The 24680-nt window shown below is 43.2% G+C and overlaps 1 protein-coding gene across 2 annotated transcripts in view; it reads right to left on the bottom strand.

Annotated features, from left to right (window-relative positions):
- The window catches only part of TMTC4 (transmembrane O-mannosyltransferase targeting cadherins 4), a 63030-nt gene that overhangs the window by 28432 nt on the left and 9918 nt on the right, over window positions 1-24680 (bottom strand). The window contains exons 4-6 of one of the 2 annotated variants that reach the window (XM_022576832.2): window positions 23569-23785; window positions 18821-18908; window positions 691-788 (exon numbers count right to left, since the gene is read on the bottom strand). In XM_022576832.2, the coding sequence (XP_022432540.1) occupies window positions 691-788; window positions 18821-18908; window positions 23569-23785 (403 nt within the window). The remainder of the gene's footprint in view (window positions 1-690; window positions 789-18820; window positions 18909-23568; window positions 23786-24680) is intronic. The other variant, XM_089899399.1, reaches the window with a different exon arrangement.

Below are 24680 nucleotides of genomic sequence, written 5' to 3'. Positions count from 1 at the left end.
TGTCAAACCCCAAAGAGCTCGGACCGCTCTTTCTTTCCCACAGCTTCCGATACGAGCCACACACACCCCACATCTCTGTTTTCCATTTCTCTACGTCCGCGCACATCCCTAATGTCTCAGCTTCCCTGTAATAATGTAAGGTGGGAAAACTGGCTAGAATGGAGAAAAAGGAGAGTGCATTTCAATGCCTCTCTCTTTTTGGGGCTTCAACTTAGATCGGACATAGGAGGTGCATGCCTGGGCTCCTCAGAGCCCTCTCCTCTCCTCTCTGATGTTTCCGGGTGAAGCTGGGTATAACATAACGCACATCGATGCATGTTTGGAGCAGAGGTGGGGTCAGAACACTGCTGTATTTAGGACTGCCGACAGGAGAGCACCCCAGAAAAGCCACAGCAGTCTTGTCTGTCTTTTCCCTAGGACCTCTCCAAGAGGGCTAATCACCGCTCTTCAGGAACTGTCCCCACTCTGTGTCCACCAGTTCTGATGAGAGGCAACTGAGACAGTCAATTCCCACGCAAACCGCCAGGGGCATGACAGCACAGGTAATTAATTGGTCCAGAACGGTGTAGGACTGAAGGCCGGTAACGGGGTGCAGTAGAGGAGGTCACAGGGGCAGGGCAGCCCAAAATGTCCTTACGGGAGGGAAAGGGGGTGTAGGGAGACAGGCCCCGATGGCACCTCGGGTCTTACCAGCACAGTGATCCCTTGCTCTTTGCACAGCATGGCCACTGCTCCCAGAAGGATACTTAGCAACACCCAGAACGTGGAATGCGTCCCCTCCTTGTTAGCTGCCAATCAGGAGAAATGACAAATACAAAAGTCATGCGACATATCTCAGTCTTGTTAACACCTGGAACTAAAATTCTAAGCATGCACCTTCAATAGCCACAATTTAAAAACAGTTTGGTCTTCGGACAGCATTTCTCTGTGGGTGAGTGTGTTAGACCCACACTTCTGGTTAGAGAGCACCCTCTACATGGCACACACATCTCCTTCTCAAGGGGACCCCAGCAGCTGCCCAGAGCCTTTGGGAGGCACCGTAATGCAGCCCTGGCCACAAAGACATCTCAAGGCAGAGTCGCCAGGGGGCAAGTTCCTTCTTCCCACCTGGCCAGTCACCTAACAGCCCATTCTGACAGGGCGTGCCAAGAACTCTCACTGGGGGTGTATGCACTGCATCTGGTTGCACAGGACCCAGCAGTTGCTGCTGCTGTTACAACAGGGGGCGACAGGAACCCCCAATCTGCTCTAAGAATCTCGACAACTCCCAGGGTTGGAGTCCAGCACTGCTCTGAGAGTGGCTACCCCTTCCGGGTGGAGTCTGGGCTCTCTAAACACCTGGTGACTTAGGAACGTCTGCTCTGCTACCATCGTGGAATAGCTCTGAAGGATGCAGGATGCAGGACCAGTGAGGCCACATGCATGGACACTCAAGCAACAACAGGAAGTCAAAGCATCGCCAGAAATGTGACCACTGTAGTAAGCAGCTTGGGTGGGGCTGAGCTCCAGTCATAACTGATGGTCCCCCTAAATGGCCTTCTGAGGAGGGAGGGTCTGCTATCCACTGGCGGGTGGCTGGTGGATGCAAGTTGGGGGCCAGAGCTGAACTGCTCAGGAGGAGAAGAAAGGGCACGTGTGATGCTCCTCTCTGTTCCTTTGTGACACCCTCACCTCCGCATCGAGGTAGATGGTGAACAAACATTTAAAAAGACCTAAGTTTAGCACCCCTATGTTCACAGCAGCACTATTCACAACAGCCAAGACATGGAAACAAGCTAAATGTCCATTGACAGATGAATGGATAAAGAAGATGTGGTATATATACACAATGTGTATACACAATATATACAGTATATTGAGTAATATACACAATATTACTCAGCCATAAAAAAGAACGAAATAATGCCATTTGCAGCAACATGGGATGGACCTAGAGATTATCATACTAAGTGAAGTAAGTCAGAAAGAGAAAGACATGGGACTTCCCTGGTGGCGCAGTGGTTAAGAATCTGCCTGCCAATGCAGGGGACACGTGTTCGAGCCCTGGTCTGGGAAGATCCCACATGCCGTGGAGCAACTAAGCCTGTGTGCCACAACTACTGAGCCTGTGCTCTAGAGCCTTGAGCCACAACTACTGAGCCCACGTGCCACAACTACTGAAGCCCACGTGCCTAGAGCCCGTGCTCCACAACAAGAGAAGCCATCACAGTGAGAAGCTCGAACACCGCAATGAAGAGTAGCCCCCACTCGCCGCAACTAGAGAAAAGCCCGTGTGCAGCAACGAAGACCCAACGTAGCTGGAAATAAATAAATAAATTTACAAAAAAAAAGAAAGAGAAAGACAAACACCATATGTTATCACCTATATATGGAATTTAAAATATGACACAAATTAACCTATCTATGAAACAGAAACAGAATCATGGACATAGAGAACAGACTGGTGGTTGCCAAGGGAGAGGAGGTTGGGGGAGGGATGGAGGGAGGTTGGGGTGAGCAGATGTAAGCTTTTATATATAGGATGGATAAACAACAAGGTCCTACTCTATAGCACAGGGAACTATATTCAATGTCCTGTGATAAACCATAATGGAAAATATTAAAAAAAGAATGTACATATATGTATAACTGAATCACTTTGCTGTACAGCAGAAATCAACACAACATTGTAAATCAACTATACTTCGATTTAAAAAATTTTTTAAATAAAATAAAAATTTAAAACACACCTAAGTTTGAGGTAGGGCAAAGTGAACCTGCTTGGAGGAGGTGCCCATCAATCTTGGGTCACCTCTGCTTAAAACCGGAACTCCTGGTCTAAATTCCAGCTCTGCCGTTTACCAAGTAGCCTTGAGCGAGTTACCTTTACTAACCGTCTCAGTGACTTCATCAATAAAAGGGGGGCAACATTACCTATGTATCCCCTACTTGAGAGAGAAAAAAATATATAGAAGTACCTGGCCACTTGTGTTAAAAGTTACATAACTATGCTTGTAAATGCAAAACGTATCTCTGGAGAACACATGTGAAACTAACTACAGTAGTTTCTGAACAGTTTTAAGAAGAAAAATTCAGGTAGGAGAGGGAGGAAGTCTTACTTTCACTGGGTAATGTTTCATACTGTCTAAATTTTCTTAACTATGTGCATGTATTAAAAACCATACTAAAAACTACACATTAAAAAAAATCACTTGGTATAGTGCCGGGACCCCAGAAAGCATTCAGTGTTTGTTGCACATTAACCAGCAAAACCACCCCAGGTTTGAGGGAGAGGGTCTTTCAATGGGGCTTTGATGCGAGGGGGTGGCTGATCTGTCACCGTGTCACCAAAATGTGCCAAGCTTGTTATTCAGTGAAAAGATGCACCTTGGTTCTCATTAAACTGCTTGAGCAAGAAACAATTAAGGGAGGGGTGTGTGTGTGTGTGTGTGTGTGTGTGTGATACAGATCCTGAGTGAAGTGAATATGTAGGACTCAACAGCAAAACCCCAGGATGAAAGTCCTGGGCTCCCTGTCCTGAAACAGCTGTGGGGTCTGCGTTGGGAAGTGCTGCTAGCCTTGAACTTTCTACGTGTGGGTGGAGACTCCTCTCAACATATCGAGGGTCTGCAACCAGCCGAGCCCCCTGGACTCTCAACAAACTGTGAACAGGACTGAACCCCATGCTGCTAAGGGCCCAGTAGGCTGGCGGGGAAAGTGTCCTAGTCACAAACAGGCTATGATGGCTGGAGAGATTCGGAAGTCTAGCAAAAGGACACAAAGGCCAACATTTTCTAACCCTTTCAGCTTTTCTTGGGACCCTCCGTATGTCAAATTTCCAAATTTAATGTACAAACAGGCAGAATTAATAGAATACAGAAAAGTCTTATTTGGCTGTATAGTTGAGGCACCAGAAGACTTTTCACCAGGCCAAATGATCAACAAACAAGAGAGCCTCACTGATTTGGAATCCACTGTCCCATAAAACACAACGAACACTCTTGCTGTAAGCCTTTCCAATCCTTCCTGCCGCTGACATGATAAAGGGGTCCCAATGCTGAGAATGGCATTTAAGGCCTTGCCGCTGGGCGACACAGCCTCTCTCCGGGTTCCCTTGGTCTATATTCCAGGCACACGGGTCAACCTGCTCACTGGGCTTTGCACATTCCACTCTCTTAGGCTAGAACGTTCCCGGCAGAATCCTGTCATCTTATTCAGCTGTCAAAGGTCACTTAGGCTGTGCGACCCACTCCCACTCTCTTGGGCAGCCTCCCTTCCCAATTCACTGGGCTTTATTCACAGTTAGAACAACAGCAAGTGGTCCTACTGTGTGCACGCCTGACTGCCCAAGAGCAGGGTCTATCTCACACACTCCGGTGCCCCTAACTGACCCCCTAGATTAAGTTAGGCCCAGCATAGCACCTAAACTGCCCTCAGCACAATCAATCACTACGTTCTTCTCACACTTTATTGCAAATGCTTGATTCTTCTGTATTCTCCCCAGATGGGGTTTCTCACCCTTGGCACTGCCGACATTTGGGCGGGTCAATTCTCTGCATCGTAGGATGTTTAGAGCCTCCCTTGTTTCTACCCATGAGATGCCAGTAGCACTTCCAGCCCTCAGTGGTGACGAGCAAAAATGTCAGACTTTGCCAGATGTCCTGGGGGTAGGAGGGGATCACGCCCAGTTGAGACCATTGCACTAAACCCGTGCCACTCACAGCGTGTGGTCCATGGACCTACTCTGAGATCTTGTAAGAAAGGCAGACTCTCAGGCCCCACCCAGAACCTCGGACTCAGAAACTCGAGGGTGGAGCCCAGCTGTAAGCCTTTGAACCAGCCCCCCAGGTGATTCTGATGCTAAAGGTCAAGAAGCTTCACCCTAGATGGGAAGCTTGCTCACCGGTGCATCCCGGGCACCAGGCCTGGCTCTTTAGAGCAACTCCTCCAAGCTCCAGAATCCGCAGCACCCGATTATCTACCGGAAGGGGCAAGGAACCGACCAATCACAGAACCACAGTGTAGGAATAGCTGGAGCGCTCTCGGAGGTTGTGCCTATCATCTCCCTTACAGTGACGGGAAGGCCGGAATCCCTTCCAAGACGTGTTTCCAGCCGGGGGCCACGGGGCCTTGACTTCAGGAACGTCAGTGATGGGTGTCACTTTCCATGACAGTTTCCATGACAGCCCATTTTGGTTTTAACGTTGGGTCGCGTAACACGCTTTCTTAGAGCGAGCCCACGCCAGCCTTCCCCCACCTCCTGCTGCCCTAGAGCAGTGCCTCTCCAATAGCCCAGGTGGCACAGTGCCTGGGAGCCAAGTTCTCTTTATCGCAAACCACTGTATATCGGAATACTTAGTTCCATCAAGCAAACTATGGATAATTTCACTTGTAGAAATTAATTACGTTTTATATGTAATACCAAGAGATCACAGTTACGAGCCACAACAACAGAGCCTTGTTACATTAGACATGACTGCGCTGGGGTGTTTACATATTTATTGGAATTTATTATTATTTCTGGCCCTGCCGCTTGGCATGTGGGATCTTAGCTCCCCGACCAGGGATCGAACCCACACTCCCTGCATTGGAAGCGCGGAGTTTTAACCCCTGGACCGCCAGGGAAGTCCCAGGAATTTATTATTTTCTTTGGGCATTTGGTAGCAATCATTAGCAGACAAGTGCTCACAGACACCAAGGCTTTAAAAAAAAAAAAAAAGGCCAAAATAACCCTAAAGCTATTAGTTAATTCCTTTTAGGATATGATTTAAAGAAAGGCCTCACATGTTTTAGCAGGTGAGCGCAAGGGTCCAGCTGGCAAAGCAGAGGTGATGACACTCACAATGCACCACGCCAGAGCATGGGTACGCCCATGCCTTCTGACATACGACAGTGATGGATGGAGGGTGACAGCGTAAGGCTTGTCCTCTCCATCCTGGCATATGTGTGTTCACTTAGCCCCTCCTCTGGTAACACGTTGTCCTGAGTCTGCTTCCAACGACTTCCAGGATTTTCTCGTTATCAGCAGTTTATATGCAAATAGAACCCTTAAACGAACCCATTAATTACCATGGAGTCTCCTCTACAGGGTAAAAGACACCCCAACCCTAGCTTCTATGCCCCTACCGGCTCCACACCACCCTGCGTGGGAGATGGTGTTGTAGGCTGACCTCAGCCATTTGTTTTCATGCCCACCAAGCATTAGGTTCAGTAGTTCACTAGAAACCAAATGGAGGGACTTCCCTGGTGGTCCAGTGGTTGGGACTCTGCGCTTCCAATGCACGGGGCATGGGTTTGATCCCTGGTCGGGGAACTAAGATCCTGCAAGCTGCGCAGTGTGGCCAAAAAAAAAAAAAAAAAAACCCAAATGGACTTCTCCCTTCCTTGCCCCTTTACCTGGATTTGATTTTTTAAGCTTCTACTCCCACAATCTGTGTTCATACCTCTTAAGGAAACATAATATGATTTCCCAATGTAATGTTCCCTGTTCTTAACATTAAAAGCAAGGCCCTTGATTATTTTATATTTCTTCCTAGAAAAACTGAATTAGCTTGTGTTTTACTTGACTGTAACAGGGATTAATTTCCCCCCCACGGACCAGTGGTTTTGGATAGGAAAAGAATTCCCAGTTCCTCCATTAAAACACCCAAAGGACCGCTCTTGAAAGCACTGCATTAATGCAAAGTTAAATTACTACAGGGCTGTGGAAGTGATGGGCTCACGTTCCACTTGTCTGGAATTTAAAATGGATTTTTCCTCAGTTGGCTAAATCGGAGATTTCACTGAATACAGAAAAATAACATAAAAAAACCCACAAGCTTCAGGTTCATTGATAGCCTTCTCCCTAATCTCACCCCATAATTTCACCACACTTCTCAAATCCCAAATTTCTGTAAGGGACTCAGACTCCCTCCAACTCTCAAATCTTTATCACAGCTCTTCTGGGACAGCCCTAATCTTTACTTTTCTCTTATACTTCTGATTTTGTTCAAACATGTCCAGCGTGGAAACGTGCGAAAGATGAAGATGAGTCTTTGCTGAAGAAGTTTCTTCAGTTTCAGTGTTTATTAAATATGAGTGTCACTTCTCACAGTGGCAATTTCAGGGACCAGTTGTAAACCCAGTGATGGCTTCACATTCAGAAAACCAAATTCTAGACCACCACTGTCCAGGAGGAGGCATGGCAGTTACTGAGCACCTGAAATGTACCTCTTACCTATTGAGATGTGTTGGAAGGGTCAAACACACACCTGATTTTGAAGACTCCGTATGAAAAAAAGAATGTTAAACATTTCATCATTTGTACACTGATTACATGCTGAAATTATAATATTTTTGATATATCGGGCTAAAAATGTATAGTTAAAATTCATCTAACCTGTTTCTTTTTATAATGTGGCCAGTAGAAATTTTGTTATGACCTGAATGGCTCACACTGTATTTCCTATTGCACAGCACTGTTTACACCATGTGCTGAGACCCAGCTCATATAAGAAATGATCTGCACAGCTGTGTTTGTGTTCCAAGTCTGCCTTTGAAAAACTCGGAAAATACGAAATTCGCTGCCTATTTAAATCCAATTATTTCTCCCCCAATCCCTACCAGATTAGCAGTTGATATGTTATCAGGAGTCATAAGACTAAGCATGCATATACACTTCAGTTTTCCCACAATCCAAACTAGAAAGCTGGGTAAAACTAATACAGTTGACTCTTGAACTGGAGATTCAGGGCCTGACACCTCGGTATAACTTCACAGTCAGCGCCCCACGTTCCTCGGTATCCGAGGTTCCACATCCGCGGATTCAACTAACTTCCAGTCCTGTTGTACTGAAGTGCGTATTGAAAAAAATCCACCTACAAGTGCACCCGTGCAGTTCACACCCATGTTGTTCAAGAGCTAACTGTAGTTTTAAACTATTTCATATAAATCAAAGGGGTCCTCTTTACAAATGTGTTGTATATAGGTGCATGATAAACCAAGGCCAACCTACACAGCATTGATAAAGTGTTTCTAGTACTGGGGGCAATCAAGAAAGGCCTCATAAAAATTAATCAACTGGGAAAGTGGTCCTGAGTTTGGGGACAGCCCAGCCTAGCAGACTTCTGGTAATAAAACCTCCTCTAGCACAGTTTTACCCATGTAATTCCCCAATTTAAGATTTTCTTTGAGTATTAATTTGTCAAGGTGACTAACGCTAATAATTACCAATATATACAGCTAATCTAGATAAATTTGGACTTGTGTTTTTGTATGTTTTTACTTAATAACTAATGCAAGCTACTCTTTTATTTCCAACTTTGAGCATTTTAATAAGGCAACTGAAACAGATAACAGGAGGCTACCTTGCATACAGTTGGCACTCAGTAAATATTTGTTGAGTCAATGGTTTCATTTATTTCCATGTCTATTAGAAGCCTTACTATATTTTGAAGGCAATTATGAGATGGTATTTAATACCAAAAAGTTATTAATTTGTTAATGTGAACAAATACAGCCAGAAGTCAAGTCTTTTCACTTTTAATTTAGTCTTTGAACCCCCTCACAAGGGAAGAATCTCCATCATGTAAGAGACTCTTTTTCAAAATAAATTATTATTTTTAAAATTTATTTATTTTACTTTAATTTTTTTGGCCGCACCGTGCAGCTTGTGGGAACTTAGTTCCCTGACCAGGGATTGAACCCGGGCCCTCGGCAGTGAGTGTGCGGAGTCCTAACCACTGGACCGCCAGGGCATTCCCTAAAATAAATTATTTTAAAAAAATTACATAAGTAATATTAAAAATGCATAAGAGAAACTGATTATTTTAGTTTTAAATTTAGAATTAACTGTTAAAAACAGTAAAAATAAATATCCTGAGAGGCAGATATCGCCTCCAGTGCAGTTGCATTTATGAATTATTTTTATTCAAAAAAGTCTTTCCCAAACAGGGAATTCTAACTGGTGCATAGCTCTGTGTAAGCATCTCAGGTTCAGACAGTTCTCCATCTCATCTCCATCCAGTCTGCTAAATTTTAAGCACCAATGACCCAGGAGAGGAAATTTTTTTAAAAACCCTAAAAAGCTATTCTTACACCATGCAACATCTCTCATCACTTAAGAACACAACTAGGATAATTGTGCAGCATTCGCAAACATCAACACTTTATAATCCAGAACTTAATAAAGACTGGTTTAGAAAGTGTTTTCTTTGTTTCAGTATATGTCTCTGTTACCTGAGATAATCCAATCACTTAGGTAAAGGGAGGCAAAGGCTAATAGGCAGTGGGGATGGGGGTGGGGGAAGGAGCAAGGGGGGGGCGGGAATAAAACACCCACATGCACTAACAGAAAGACACTTGTCAGTGCCAACACCCACAAGTGCCAACAGATGTGATCAATTTAATGAAGCACTGCGCCTCGGATTTGGCACTGCTTTCAAGTGGGAGGCTCTTCTTTCAGAAAAAAGCATCACATTGTAGGAGCTACCCTCTTCACCACTCGATGCCTGGCATCTCTGCTGCCTTAAAACTGGCACGGCGTGGTGTGTGTGTGTGGGAATCACTCCACCCTGACAGGTGGCCCCAACTCCCCCTCTCCCTCCCGCCAGAGCGACACAATGAGCATCAGATTCTCGTTCCAAAAGTGGGAGCCAACCAAGCAGTGCTTCCACCCGCAGAATGAGAGAAGTCAGACACTGCAGTCCTAAAATACAAGACCGTTTTGGGAGAATCGAGCAATGTACGAACCATGAAACATGAAAGAGAGAAAAGAGAACACACATGAATACTGATGTCACAATTCAGATGGCAACGACCCCAAATCTAAAAACAAGTGTCCTAGACTATGTGAGTTACACGATTGCCCAAATTTCTTTTAAGCTGTGTAATTCTAAGCCAAAGAAAAACATGTCTTGAATCACAGTGGAAAACAGGAGGAAATGAGACCCCAAGAATCAAGAGTTATTCTGTTTTAGCTGCCTGAACTATGGTAAGGAGAGCAACACAACAAATAAAGTTTAAGAACTTAGAACTTGTGTTTCATAATAGTTTAGAATTTAAAATGGTTATTCTAGGTTTGTAGCAAATTCCTTCCCCTCTTGAAAAGATTCTCTCCTTCCCACTATAAATGAGACTAATGAAACTTCTCTTCTTCGTCCAAACTCCCATGAAACAATATTTTAAGGTATTAGTTTATAAAAGAAATTGTTTCTGGCTATTCTATCAAGTTTATCGTGCACAGAGATTACCTGTTTCCAATCCAAAATATGTACTAGGCTTTAACAGAGAGAGAAATGTTGATAGGATGTCTTATCATTAGAATAATACTTTTTGTTTCGGGCATTCAGAAAAAATAACCAGTGCACCATCAACTTCATCTGACTTAGTGTTTTTCTTTCTTTATTTTTTTAAAGAATAATTATCCTTTCTTTATAAGGATATTTTCTTATTTAAAAAAAGATTCTGTTCTAAAAGATCTTGCTTGGAGATATTCTATGTAAGCACCAAAAAAAAGAAAAAATAAAAAGAGGCCGACAGAAATGTTACATGAGATTTTTTTTTTTCACTCTCTAAAAATGCTAGGATTCCAGAGGTTAGCACAGAATTGCTTGTTAATAAACTCAGGCAGTTAAAAATTGTCCAGAGCTTTATAATAAAGACACTGCATCTATAAAGAAAGCTAATGAGGTTATCAAAAAGAAATGTATCCTCTGAAAGAGTTTTCTAACTAGTTAAATCATTAATTGCAGAGCACTCAATTTTTTGTTCCCTTATAAAACATATTAAATCTGTTCTTCTGTAAAAACCCTTTTCTTAAACTTCAATTTTATGAGCAATGAATGCTAGACCTTTCTTTGAATTTATGTTCAGATCCAAAAAGAACAAAGACCAGGTCACTTTAAACATAAGTTTAAACAATAAACAGTGTTTATTATTATTTGTATCCAATAAGTACCGGACTGAACTTCTACCACAAAAAAGTTTTGATTCTCAGCTGCACACTTACAAACATGTAGGCAACCCGAGTAGCTGGGGCGAGGACTCACTGCTACCATGACACGTGTTTGCCCCTGGCTTTTTGTACAATCCACACTGACGAGACAGCAGAAAATAAAGACGTGTGACTATTTCTTAGGGTATCTCAAAGTCCAAATGAAAATATATACACCTGAATGTTCATTAGTATCAAGGGTCCTGCTTTACTGCACTGAAGGAAATTTAATAGAGAGTAGATAAGATAAAATTAGCATTTTAATACAGAACTACCATATGATCCAGCAATTCCACTTCTGGGTATTTACCCTAAGGAAATGAAATCACTACTTCGAAAAGATATCTGGGGCTTCCCTGGTGGAGCAGTGGTTAAGAATCTGCCTGCCAATGCAGGGGACACGGGTTTGAGCCCTGGTCCGGGAAGATCCCACATGCCGCGGAGCAACTAAGCCCATGCGCCACAACTACTGAGCCTGTGCTCTAGAGCCCACGAGCCCCAACTACTGAGCCCACGTGCCACAACTACTGAAGCCCGTGCACCTAGAGCCCGTGCTCCACAACAAGAGAAGCCACCGCAATGAGAAGCCCGTGCACCGCAACGAAGAGTAGCCCCTGCTCGCCACAACTAGAGAAAGCCCGCGCGCAGCAACGAAGACCCAACGTAGCCAAAGACAAATAAATTAATTAAAGAAAAAAGATATCTGGACCCCCATGTTCATTGCAGCATTATTTACAACAGGCAAGGCACAAAAACAATGTGTCTATAGACAGATGAATAAATAAAGAAAATATGTACACACACACACACACACACAATGGAATATTACTCAGCCATAAAAAGAAGGAAACCTTGCCATTTGCGACAACATGGGTAGACCTTGAGGGCATTATGCTAAGTGAGATAAGTTAAACAGAGAAAGACAAATACTGTATGATCTAACATATATGTGGAATCTTAAAAAAAAAAAAAAAAAGGGCTTCCCTGGTGGTGCAGTGGTTGAGAGTCCACCTGCCGATGCAGGGGACGTGGGTTCGTGCCCCGGTCCGGGAAGATCCCACATGCCGCAGAGCGTGGGCCATGGCCAATGAGCCTGCGCGTCCGGAGCCTGTGCTCCGCAACGGGAGAGGCCACAGGAGTGAGAGGCCCGCGTACCGGAAAAAAAAAAACACCCACAAAACTGAACTCATAGATACAGAGGACAGATGGGGGAGCAGTGTGAAATGGGTGAAAACGGTCAAAAGGTACAAACTTCCAGTAACACGATAAATAATGAGTCCTGGGGATGTAATGTACAGCATGGTGACTATATAGTTAATAACACTGTATTGTACATATGAAAGATGCTAAGAGAGTAGATCTTAAAAGTTCTCATCAATATGGGAACATATGTATATGTATAACTGATTCACTTTGTTATAAAGCAGAAACTAACACAACACTGTAAAGCAATTACACCCCAATAAAGATGTTTAAAAAAAAAAAAAAGTTCTCATCAGAAGACAAAAAATTCTGTAACTATGTGTGGTGATGGATGTTAGCTAGACTTACTGTGGTGATCATTTCACAATATGTACATATATCAAATCATTATGTTTTACACCTAAAGCTAATACAATATTATATGTCAATTATATTCATAAAAAAGAAAAAATAATAAAATGTACATTCCACAGCAAACAAACAAAAAAAGAAATCGGCAGTCCCAAGGTTCCAGTCATTAATTCTGCATAAATGCACTAAGAAAAGAAGGGGATACTTATCGAGTGCTTGCTCTGAGGTGGTCACAGGGAGGAAAAGAGAACAGGGAAGAAAGGAGAACCAGCGCACTCTTCTCCTTTAGCACTCTGAATAATGGACACTTCCTTTCAATCAAAATACACTGAGCTCTAAGCCCTTCTAGGGCAAAAACTATGTCTCTGACACAGGGCCTGGTACAGGATGCCCTGAAAGTTTGATTAATCATTGGTAAACGAATGAATGACCCAAACTGATAAGGCTCTATGTGATTCTAGAACAGAATCAGAAACAATGTCTTATCATGAATGGGTAGGGATATTACTGCTTCTTCTCTGTAAAGGTATTATTAGTTTTGAAGCCCTTGCTCAGCTTAAAAAAGGACTCTCAGCCCCCATATTTATGAAGTTGAACATTAACATGATGTTTAAGAATTATTCCAGAGAGTTGTTCTCTATAAAACAAGTAGTCTCTGTTCTAAGCCTGTTGAAAGGGAACGGAAAATCCCAAACACAGAAGAGTTCCTGAAAACACAGTGACTATCCACAGAGACCAGGAAAGGTGCTACCGGACTTTAGCAGTGGTTCCAGGGTATTGAGACAAAGGGGGATTTCGGAGTTAGGGAGCAGAGGGAGGAGGCTGGCAGAGTGGAGGGGCTGTTCGGTGCTGCCCGGCTGAGCAGAACAAGGTGGACAGGGCTGGGCATCAGGTCCCAGTGTCCTGCCCTGCTCTGCTGTCCTGAGGTTACAGCAGGTGGGGCTCAGGGCACAGGACCTTGTCGGGAGGGGTCAGAGAAGTGCTTGAGGTGTGGGACACAGGGTTTCCCCAAAACTGGCTAGTAACTGAAGGTAAGTCTCTCTCTCTCAAGAATCAGGCATATGACCCAGCAATCCCACTCCTGGGCATATATCCAGAGAAAACCAAAATTCGAAAAGATACATGCACCCCAATGTTCACTGCAGCACTATTTACAATAGGCAGGACATGGAAGCAACTTAAATGTCCATTAATAGAGGAATGGATAAAGAAGATGTGGTACATGCATGCAATGGAATATTACTCAGCCATGAAAAAGAAGGAACTAATGCCATTTGCAGCAACATGGATGGACCTGGAGATTGTCATACTGAGTGAAGTAAGTCAGACAGAGAAAGACAAATACCATATGATATCACTTATATGTGGAGTCTAAAAAAAGGGTGCAGATGAACTTATCTACAAAACAGAAATAAAGTTACGGATGTAGAAAATAAACTTATGATTACCAGGGGGTAAGGGGGGAGGGATAAATTGGAAGAACTGGGATCAACATATAAACACTACTATATATAAAATAGATAACTAATAAGGACCTACTGTATAGCACAGGAAACTCTACTCAGTACTCTGTAATGGCCTATGTGGGAAAAGAATCAAAAGAAGAGTGGACAGATGTATATGCATAACTGATTCACTTTGCTGTATGCCTGAAACTAACACAACACTGTAAATCGACTATACCCTAATTAAAAATAAAAAAAAAAAAAAGAATCAGGTCACTCTGTGCCTCAAGACCAGCAACGAACTTGGGAGATAGAAATCAACCGTTCCCTTGATAGTCTGTGATGCGGAAACTGAGTGGGCACTGGAAATAACAGTGAAAACCAACTCAAATGCTAGAGAGTGCAGTTGAGGGATGGCTGTTCTCCTCCATCAACTTTAAACTCCCAAGAAAGAACGATTATGCTCTGCAACTCAAAGCCTGCGTGGGCAGGTGGACACAGTCAGGGGACAGAGAAGACACAAAAGTCCACCACCAATAATAACTTTCCGGGGCACGACACTGAGGTCTGGCTGTGTGCAGACAGGTAACCTCCTGTAGCTTTGCATTTTCCAAAGACTAAACAAGCTGCAGGTGACAGCAAAGGGCGGTACCAGTCTGGAGGTGGGTCTCTTGGTCCCACTTTAATTGACTCTTTCCTTTTCCTAAAGGGGGTTCAAGTGCATGGGAAGGAGGGACAGCCTATAAACAAGAGGTCAACGGAGAGGCTTCTTCAAAGGCTTCCTAATCGATCTATTCATCTTCTTACTGTTCCAAGTAACTCAACCAAATGAAAATCTGTTCATATTCTTAAAGGCTTTCCACAGAAGCCATGACTACCATGGCCACAGGTGTGCAAACATTAAGTATTTCCAGGTGAGCTTTCTCGAAAACATTTACGTACTTAACATTAAAGGCCTATAACAATCTCTTTACAAAATCTCTTTCCAATTTAAAAGTAAACATGCTATAAATGTTAAAAGAATGCTACCAGACCAAAAAAGAAAGGTTATATCACTACTAAGAGGTAATATACTAGAGTTCCATTAGTACTAAAATATACTTCACCAATTTCTCATGAATCAAAGTATTAACTGAAAAAACATCATCTATTAAGCACTTTTTCCTTTGGTATCAGTTTCCAAAGGCCTTATTTTAAAAATCTATCTTTTGTGTGGATGGCTCTTGGAAATAATTTTATAATTTACAAATGAATGAAAAAGAGACACATAGTTCAGAATATGTACATTTGTGTATTGGAACACAGAAAAGGTTAGCAAAAGGATCCAGGGAAATAATATAACATGTCTGTAGTTCTTCGCCATCCTGTGAGGACACTCCATTAAAGGAGGCTACTAAATGCATCAGTTCACTTGCTAGAAGAATTTTTAGTCTTCTGATAATTTTCCCATAATTTCAATAAGAGCAACCTTTAGAAGTAGTGAGAAATTTTATTACATCTCCTAAATGATGTGTGTTTGAACGTTGAATCTATCAACATTTAGTACATTCTTCAAAAAGCTCTTTTGATTTCTTTGAAATCCATTCAGAATAAGGGAGTAGTTACTTTAAGGGAAGATATGTTAAAATTAATAAAATGAGGGCTTCCCTGGTGGCCCAGTGGTTAAGAGTCCGCCTGCCGATGCAGGGGACACGGGTTCGTGCCCCGGTCCGGGAAGATCCCACGTACCACAGAGTGGCTGGGCCCATGAACCATGGCCGCTGAGCCTGCGCGTCCGGAGCCTGTGCTCCGCAACAGGAGAGGCCACAACAGTGAGAGGCCCGCATACCACAAAAAATAAAATAAAATAAAATAAAATAAAATAAAATAAAATAATAAAATGATACTGCACCAAACTTTTGAGATGTCTAGGAGAAAAGCCAACAGACTTAATTTTTAATTTTCTTCAAGAAAAATACTACTGATAAGTTGTTATCCTACCTAACTGCAAATTCAGATTTAACTGCCATCTTAAGAACACAATATAACAATACAAATACATAAAATGCAAAAAAAAAACCCGTAACAATGCAAACAATACCACTGTTTGCAATGAATACGATGGTGAGAAGTAAATGAAGCTGCTCCCTCTCTCATTACCTATGGAAACGGCTGGGGCTGGTGTAATTCCCCATCTCCCACCCCCAGATCCCTGGGGGCTGTGTGGCTCTTGGGAGTTTTACAGTCATCACAGGTGGGGAGATCCCAAGCCCAGAAGAGCTGGACATGCCTTATTGCTAAGTTAACTTTCAGTCTCGGGAAGGAAAGTTACCCCCACTGTTTTCTGTTCTTGAAGCTGTTCTATTTAGCTGTCCCCAAACTCTGCCATATCAGAAAAATGATGAGTCACAGGAAAAAGTGGTGGTATGATAAAATAATAATAATAAGAGAGGATGGGGAGTGGGTGGGTATGACCCAGTCCTGAGTGAGCATGGAGGTGTGGGCCCATTGGAGTCACCCTTGCACTGTGTCTTAGTAGAGTCGCAGGTTTGAGGGAACCGGTACTTTGAGATATACAACCTGAGCCCTGTGTTCAGCTGTCCAGGACAGGATGGAGGAGGCGCCCTTCTCAATCTACCCTTGGACACTATGGATAGTTTCATACAGATGTTCTAGGTATATAACTATGAATACCTAGAACATCAAAACAGTATAGCCTGTCCTAGAAGAGTTTGCAGTCCTGCCTAAGTCTTTTTGTAGAAAAAACATAAAGGGTTAAAAGTTATCTATTGCTCTTTTTAAAAAACACCTTTTGTAAAGAACAAAAAACATATATAAGTAGAGATGCTGATATAGGAACTCATGTCTCCATCACTCGGCTTCAACATTGACTCCTGACCAGTCTGGCTTCAACTAAATGCCAACATGCTTCCTGCTTCCTCTCAGATTATTTTGAGACAAATCCCAGACTTTATATACCACTTCATCCATAAATATTTCAGCATGTGTCTCTACAAGAAAGGGATTGTTTTTAACACATATGTTCGATGCACTATTACACCTAACATTTTAACAATTCGTTAACAGAATTGAATGGACCTCCTGTTTATTTTTAATGATTGTTTTGACAGGCTTGCCTCGCTGGTCCCTTGAGTACAGGGAAGCAGAAGAACACAATGTAGTTGACGCTGGCTTTGAAGTGAGTTAAGACTCAAAGGTGAATCCAGTTCTGCCATAAATAGCTGTGTGATACTGGGTAAGTTACATAAACTCTGAGTCTTACATCTGAAAAACAGGGAAAGTCAGTCAACCTATCTTAAAGACTGTAACATAATTAAATGAGAAAAATACACACACACACACACACACACACACACACACACATGTGCCAGTAGATAGTCAATAAATGGCAACTATTATATTAACAGCAAACATCTGCTTAAGTAAAAATACTTCCTGCTGGGAACTCCCTATTACTCTATACTAAAAAACCTTTTGGAACTACTAGGATGGTGACAGTTACCTGTCTGTCATGTCCCAGGGGTTGGCAAACTTTGCAAAGGACAGGGCAGTAAGTACTTTAGGCTCTACAGGCCAGGAGGCCTCTGCTGAAACTCCTAACTCTGCAAAAACAAATGGATGTGCCTATGTTCCAGTAAAACTTCATATATAGACACTGAAATGTGAATTTCATGTACCTTTTAATATGTCACCAAACACTATTCTTGTGGGATTTTTACCCCCAATTATTTAAAACCGGAAAAAGTCATTGTCAGCTTGGGGGCTGGATTTGGCTCATGGGCCCCTGTTTACCAACCCTGAGTGACCCCACTTCACCAGCCCCAGCAGACACAAAATCCTGAAGGAGTGGTCTGCCCTTCCTTATGAATAAGACATCAATTTACCGGAGGAATCCAAGTACAAGCATTAGTACGTGAACAATAACATTAAGGCCTGGCAGGGGACTGAACCTAAGCTTTGAGAAATACTGTGGAAGAGACTCAAGGAAACCCAGGTACATCAGTGTCAGCTGAAACAGCCCTGCTTGAGCATTCCATAGGGATCACCCCTCTCACTTTCCCTTTTCTTCCCCTCTTCCCCCCAAATATAAATTGACTGTGATATATAAAGAGAGTTCTACAGTCAGGAACTGACTTTATAACAGAAGTTGAATGCATAACACCGTTGCTGGGGCCAGCATGTATAAATGCTACGTAAGCTGAATGTACTGTATCCAATTTCCATTACAAAGCAATCTGGAAGGTATGATCTGACTTGGAGGGAATCAGAACCCAGATGAGTAGAGCTATACAGGGATTCTCCTAGAATTCTATCAGTGCACGGCTGCACTGCTACTAATAACCAGGCAATTCCCCCTCTCCCCTCCACACACATACAGCTGGTCATTTCAACTCTGTTGTTTCCAACAACGACTTTCTCTGTAAGTGTCAATGATGCAACAATGATAAAATAAGAACCTCACAATCCAGGTGCATATTCATGGCTACACATTTTACCAGTTTTCAAGGTTTTTCGCCAACAGGTTTAAAAAAAAAAACATAAGTTTTTTCCCCTCCCCCTTCAATTTTGCTGGAAATAAAAACCACAAAAATCAATCACAACCGCTTCAGCACCAAGAGCAGAAGCCCTGGGTTACAGTACCCAACAAGGTGCTCCCTGAATACTGTGAACATCGAAGCACAAGCCTTTGTATTATTAAAAAAGCAATGGAGTTACAGACATCACTAAAAAGAGCTGACATCTTTGACCCACATTCCTTCAAAGCAATAAACTTATATAAACCGACATTTTCCCATCTGTTAGAACACTGCTCAGCAGGACAGAAACACGAAGAAGATGCAAAATTAAGAAGGCAAAATGTCATGCTTACTTTCTCTAAGTGCTTTACAGTAGCCAAGGAAAGATAACAGAAAAAACAGGGCAGCCAGGAGGTCTGCACAGCCGACAACAGCAGCAACCTTAAAAGGGGCAGAAGAAAAGATGTATGTAAAAAACATTTAAACAAAACTTTGGAAATACAAAAAAAATTCCTTAGAAATAGAAAACGAAAACCTTATCAGACTTGGCCATCTATTAAAACAATCCCTGCAACTGTGACGCTTCCCTGTGGTCTGATCTGACAACTGATTTTCTTTTCATTTTTCGTCTAGGACTTGGGTCAGCCGCTTCCACAGGAAGGCTGGGTTGGCTCGAACCCAGGGAGGGTTCTTTTGTGGGCCACACGCAGCCAGCGATGCCCACGGGCAGTGAAAGCCCGTCACTCAGCACGCTGCGCCCACAGCTCCAGAGGCCTCTGCTCTGATCAGGTCCCCACGGCGAATTTTCAACTGGAAAATGGTATCAGCTCAAAGGGCATGATATTTAAAAAAGAAACCTTGATTGGAAACATGAAGGAAAGGTGGGAAGTCCATATTACAAGTCGTCAGGCAAAGAGAATAAGACACAGGGATAACGTTCAAAGCTGCCTCTGCCATCTTTTCCTCCCTTCAGACCAAAACCAATGAAGTGGGTTAACCTGGAAAGCAGAACACTTCAAAAGTGGTAGATGAGTAAGATGAAAAAAAGAACGCAATTTCTACCATTTCTTCCCCACCCCCCATCTTCTACATCTGACGACTGCCCTTCCCTTCTCCACCTTAGTGACAATGAAGCAATATAAAATCTGTGCTTCATTTCTTTGAAGCTGATTATTCCAATAATTACTTTCCAGATTTTAATGGCAACGAAAGACCCAGAATTCCACTCATGAGTATTGGTCTAGTTTACATGGCATTCTTGACTAACTAGCACCTGGATGGGACATACGTCAAACCTTTCACTGTGATTCTCTAGGTATTGCTTTAATGGCTGGGAAGTTCATCTTTTCTTAAAGTGAGATATATGATAAGTCAGACACAGAGTAAAGACTATCCTACAAATGGAGATGGGAGAGTATACAATGAATATGAAAATTACTATATTTACATATGATTCCCAGGTGCGTCTACAAGCAATAGCTAAAAGGAATGCCTTTTAGGAGCAGTTTCCTGCTACGCTGGTTAGATATGACGGTCTGAGGCAATCATCCATTCCGATGGTGAACTGCTGACGGAGGGGCACGTGGCAGCCCAGGGTGTCACGCAATCACTAAGAAGATTGACAGCTGAGTCCAACCTGTGAATGCCACGCACATGAAACAACCTCCCGGGAAGGAAGCTAAGGACAAACAAAGGTTCAACAGATCTGAGCCAAGTATGCCAGCATGCCAGAGGGTTAAATGGTACAATTACTTCATGAAGGCAGTGAATATGTAATAAGACTTCTGGAATCCTCTGGCCTGTAACTCACTCACTCAGAGACACAGTGAAATCGGGGATGCAGCGAGACCCAACACAGAGCCGGGCACACAGTGGGTGCTGGGTCACTGTCCATTGCTGCGTGAATCCCAAAGATGCTTCTGTAAACACTGGGAGGTGCGGGGGTGGGGGGCAGAAAGCAGCAGACAGAGGACACAGCAGCTCAGGGTAAAGCAGGTACGCGCTCTGCAGCTCCGGGGTGAGTGATGGAGGGGGCGCCTGGTGCTCTGGGCCTCCCATCAGGACCAGAGATGGGTGGGAGCTGTGGCTCTCTACAGGGCCTGAGGATGGCGGGGAATCCCAAAGCCTTTCAGAGGATAAAGTGAGCAAAGCCAACCCAGAGAAGTGTATCCAAAAAGGTCCTTAGAGCAAGGGGAGCGAGGAAGCAGGGGCTGGGGGATATGGAGGGTCAGGGAACAAGGTTTCTTGAACTGAGTGAGGGGGAGGGAAGTGGTTTGGATAAACACCAGGAATAGGGGCCCAAAAGGCCAGCCTAAACCACTTGTTATCTGAGTGGCTGAGGTACATTAAAGACTCTCACTAACTTATATAATATTGTAAATCAACTAAACCTCAAAAAAAAAAAAAAGACTCCCACTAAAATGAACTTTGAACATCATAAACTCATTTTAAAGCAAACAGTCTGCCTTTGGTTCACTGAAGATACTCCCAAGTCTTAAGCGATGTACGTCACATCGTCTGACATGAAGAAAAACAAGTTTTAAAAAGTATGGCAAGTGTTTCAGAATAAAGAGTATTTAGTCCTTCAATGAATTTTTGGCATAGTAATTAAAGAGAGATTTCATAGAAAAGAAATTTTAAAGGCTACCCAAGGAGGCACTGAGTTTAACTGTTTGGGGAATGGGCATGGGTACGGAGAGATTTTATTTTTCTTTTCGGATATTTGCATATGTCTTTTCAGGCAAATTTATTTACAAAGGCTATTTTTTTTTTCTTACAAATAACCTGAAGCACTCACATCAGTGTGTTCTAGAGAAGTCACTGCAACTCCCCGAATCCATACAGCAGGAGGTGGTGGCGTTTCCCCACAGGGAACAATTTGCACTGGGGCCATGGAAGGAATGAGGGGAAGGGGAAAGGGGGAATGTTTCACCATCCAATTCCTTCAGGTTAAACTCTGGGTTTATTGGATGGGCAGGGTTATTAAGAAGACCCAAGCTTCCCTCTTTGACACCCGAATTCAAGCAATTTGAAATTTTCACCAATGTTTGGTGGAAAAGGAAAACCTACAATAACACTGGTGTCCTCAGGGAACTCCCTGGGGCCTCCATCCTGGTCTCTAAACAGACAAGAGGTAAGGAAACCCCCTCTCTTAGCTCTTCTCCGTCCCTTGGTGATTCAACCCACAGCCCAGAGCACAGGGTGCTTCCTCAGTACTGGTCCAGAGAGCTCTGAGGAACTCTCCTTCCAGGGTTTCCTTGGGTGGGCCTTGTTTTTGCTCACTGTTTAAGTGGGTTAAATGTAGAGTGGGAAATAACAGCGGGGTATGGAGAGGATGAAAACAGAATACCGACTATTTGCCAAAATGAGGAAAGGTGAACATACAAATGATCTGTTTTAGAAATGCTATTTTTCCATGACCCATAACTTTTTCTTATAATTTGAGTTTGAATGGCTTTCATGGAAAGGAGGGAGAGGAGAGATGAAGACATTTTTCAAATATTCTCTTCTCTCCTATAGCTGGACCTCCCTTGGGTTAACATGTTCCCACATTGCATTTAGCTAGGGGGTGCGTGTGTGTGTGTGTGTGTGTGTGTGTGTGTGTGTGTGTGTGTGTGTGTTTGTACACATCCAGTTATACTTGTCGGCATTTCAAATTTTTCTATAAACTAACTTCTCATATTTAAAAGCAGAATTTTAGAAACATTTCTTTGGATAACAATTCAAGTATTTCATTTTGCTTTTTAAGATTACACAAAATTAGACAAGGACCAAAACAGTAAATCAGTATTTTTGCCAGAAATTCCCTTATTTCTGATAAATGTGCACAACACTATTATTTAGACCATAAAGAGAACTTGCATGGAAACAAATTCTAATTTGATCACAAATCTATCTATCTATCTATCTATCGGTATTTATCATACCATAGTTCCCAATCCCTTAAGTCCTCTGAATCTGCCGAAGTAAAAAAATTATGAGACTTTTAAAAAAGCTTTCAAGTAGTAAGATATTAGAAGGAGGTTGTGAGAACAATCCTGCAATCCTTTTAATACCAAAGAACAGATAGTTTAATAATATTAACAAAATCAGATGCTAAAGGCAGGAATTCCTCCCAATATTTTGAAACTGACTTCAAGATGCTCAATGCAACTGGTCAAAACGCAGGTGTTTAAATACATACCGAATGCAGAAATCTATTATGGAGAAGCAAGAAGGTCCATGTGGTATTTTATACTAGGTGCTTCACACTTACAGAGCGAATAACTAAAATCAAACATGCTGACTTACATTTTCAAAGGGTTCCATGGCAGTGGGGTAGGGTGCTTCCTGAAAACCTCACAAGTGTTTGGTTAAATCCCAACAGAGTTTGCACTGAACACATTCAGCAGCAGCTCAACGGATTAAAAGCAGGAGCTGCCTGACTACATGGGCTGAGAAGCCAGGTGGGGAGAATTCAGGAGCAAGTCCCAGCAGGATGCGGGGACCCGCTTTCCAGGTCAACTCAAAGCACGCTGGCCTCTCCTGGGCTCGGGCTCGGATGACCAGATCTTAAGTTCTATCCCTGCATCCACCAGCTACGTGACTGACCTGGGTAAGTCCTTAATTTGTCCTCCCAGGCTGCCTCCTCTTCTGTAAAGTGGAAATTGTTATGCCGCCCCAGCTGATCCCACGGAGTTTTGGTGACAATCAGATTAAGTATAAGAAAGTATTTAGGAAGTTATAAAGCTCTCAGCTAACATCGGAAAATTGCATCAGACCCAACCTGGAAGAAAAGTAATCTCAGACTCTGGTTTTTAGACCCCAAAGCTGGGCAAGACTCAACATTCATACCTTCACAGTTTGGTCATATAAGGAAACAGAAAGTATCAACAGAGATCATACCACACGGTCATTATACAGTCTTCGCCCATAGGGGACCCTGTGTTTGCCCTAAGAGGGACCTGTTAGCCCTACAAATCATCGTTCCAAATGTCTGAAAGCTTGGGCTTTCTACAGCCATACAAGTATCCGAGGGAAGCCTGTTTTAGGGAATGAGCTGATACACGGACTGCCTGTCCTCCTTACACCAGTGCAGAGGCGGTAGGCGGACGATACTTACACACTCGGTGTGCACCGGGTGCACAGCAAACAGCAGGGCAGCCAGCAGGGACGACCTGGGGGCCAGGTTTAGCCTCCGGCCCTTACTCGTGTACTGCAGGCCCCCAAACAGCACGGAGAAGACGTCCACCAAGAGGATGGAGATGCCACTGTGCAGGAGGATGTTGACCACGTGGAAACTCAAGGGGTGGAAGCCTCCCGACAAATAGCAGTTCATCCTGCAGTGAAAGAAGGGTGCTCACACCAGAGGTCCAGAAGCACGCGAAACAAAATGAGAACCAGCTGGAGCAAAACCCTGGTGCATGAAAATACCAAAGGGAGAAGAGAAAGTGTGCAAGTTTGATAAAAGTAGCGTCAAGATAAATAATGCCTGTCAAGTTAAGAAGGCTGAAGAAGAGGTAAGAACATAATTAACTGCAGAGCAGAAAATGTAAGATAAGGGCATCTCAGAGGAGTGGGACAGAAAATACTTGGAGAGGAAACGCCAAAGGAAAGCTAGACAGTTTTTTAGGCACGATAAAGGCAAGACTGTCTCCCAGGAAGATATAACAGACCACACATTACTCAGGCTACCCCATAGGGACCTGGATTTAAGATAGTCGTGTGACTTGCTGATTCCCCCACCCCACCCGGTCCCCACCCCCAGCAAATACTCCTTGACAGTTTGTCCACTAGCCTTCCAGACAATGGAGCTACTTCCTTATAGTCAGGGATTCTTATTTCTGTTGCTTTTCAATCACCAGTGGTTCCAATTCATCATTTCCATGCTTCTTTGAGAGATCTACACACAGGTATCTAACGCATCCAAGAAACAGCTACGCACGGGAACTTTTGTGAGACGAACAAATCTGTTTCATGCAAATAGCTCCCTGATTAATGGGGGGTGGGGAGACTGTCTTAAGCTTCATTTTGGTTTTGCATATTGATGTGGTCACAGGAGGAGGATTTATATCTTAGCTTTTTATAATGAAAAAAATCGCAATTTCATTAGATGCTACATGTTGCCTTGACATATTGTTTCCTCAGTATTAACTCACAAAGGGTCCCACCTCCAAGAACTGTGCAAAAACACGGACCACTTCACCAAGTTATCCTTGCCCAGACCCAGGCTAA

The sequence above is a fragment of the Delphinapterus leucas genome, chromosome 18 (assembly GCF_059928025.1).
Source record: "Delphinapterus leucas isolate spDelLeu-1000000601 "Yukka" chromosome 18, BTC_Dleu_Yukka2, whole genome shotgun sequence".
Lineage (NCBI taxonomy): Eukaryota > Metazoa > Chordata > Mammalia > Artiodactyla > Monodontidae > Delphinapterus > Delphinapterus leucas.
This window is presented reverse-complemented; position numbering and strand designations above follow the sequence as displayed.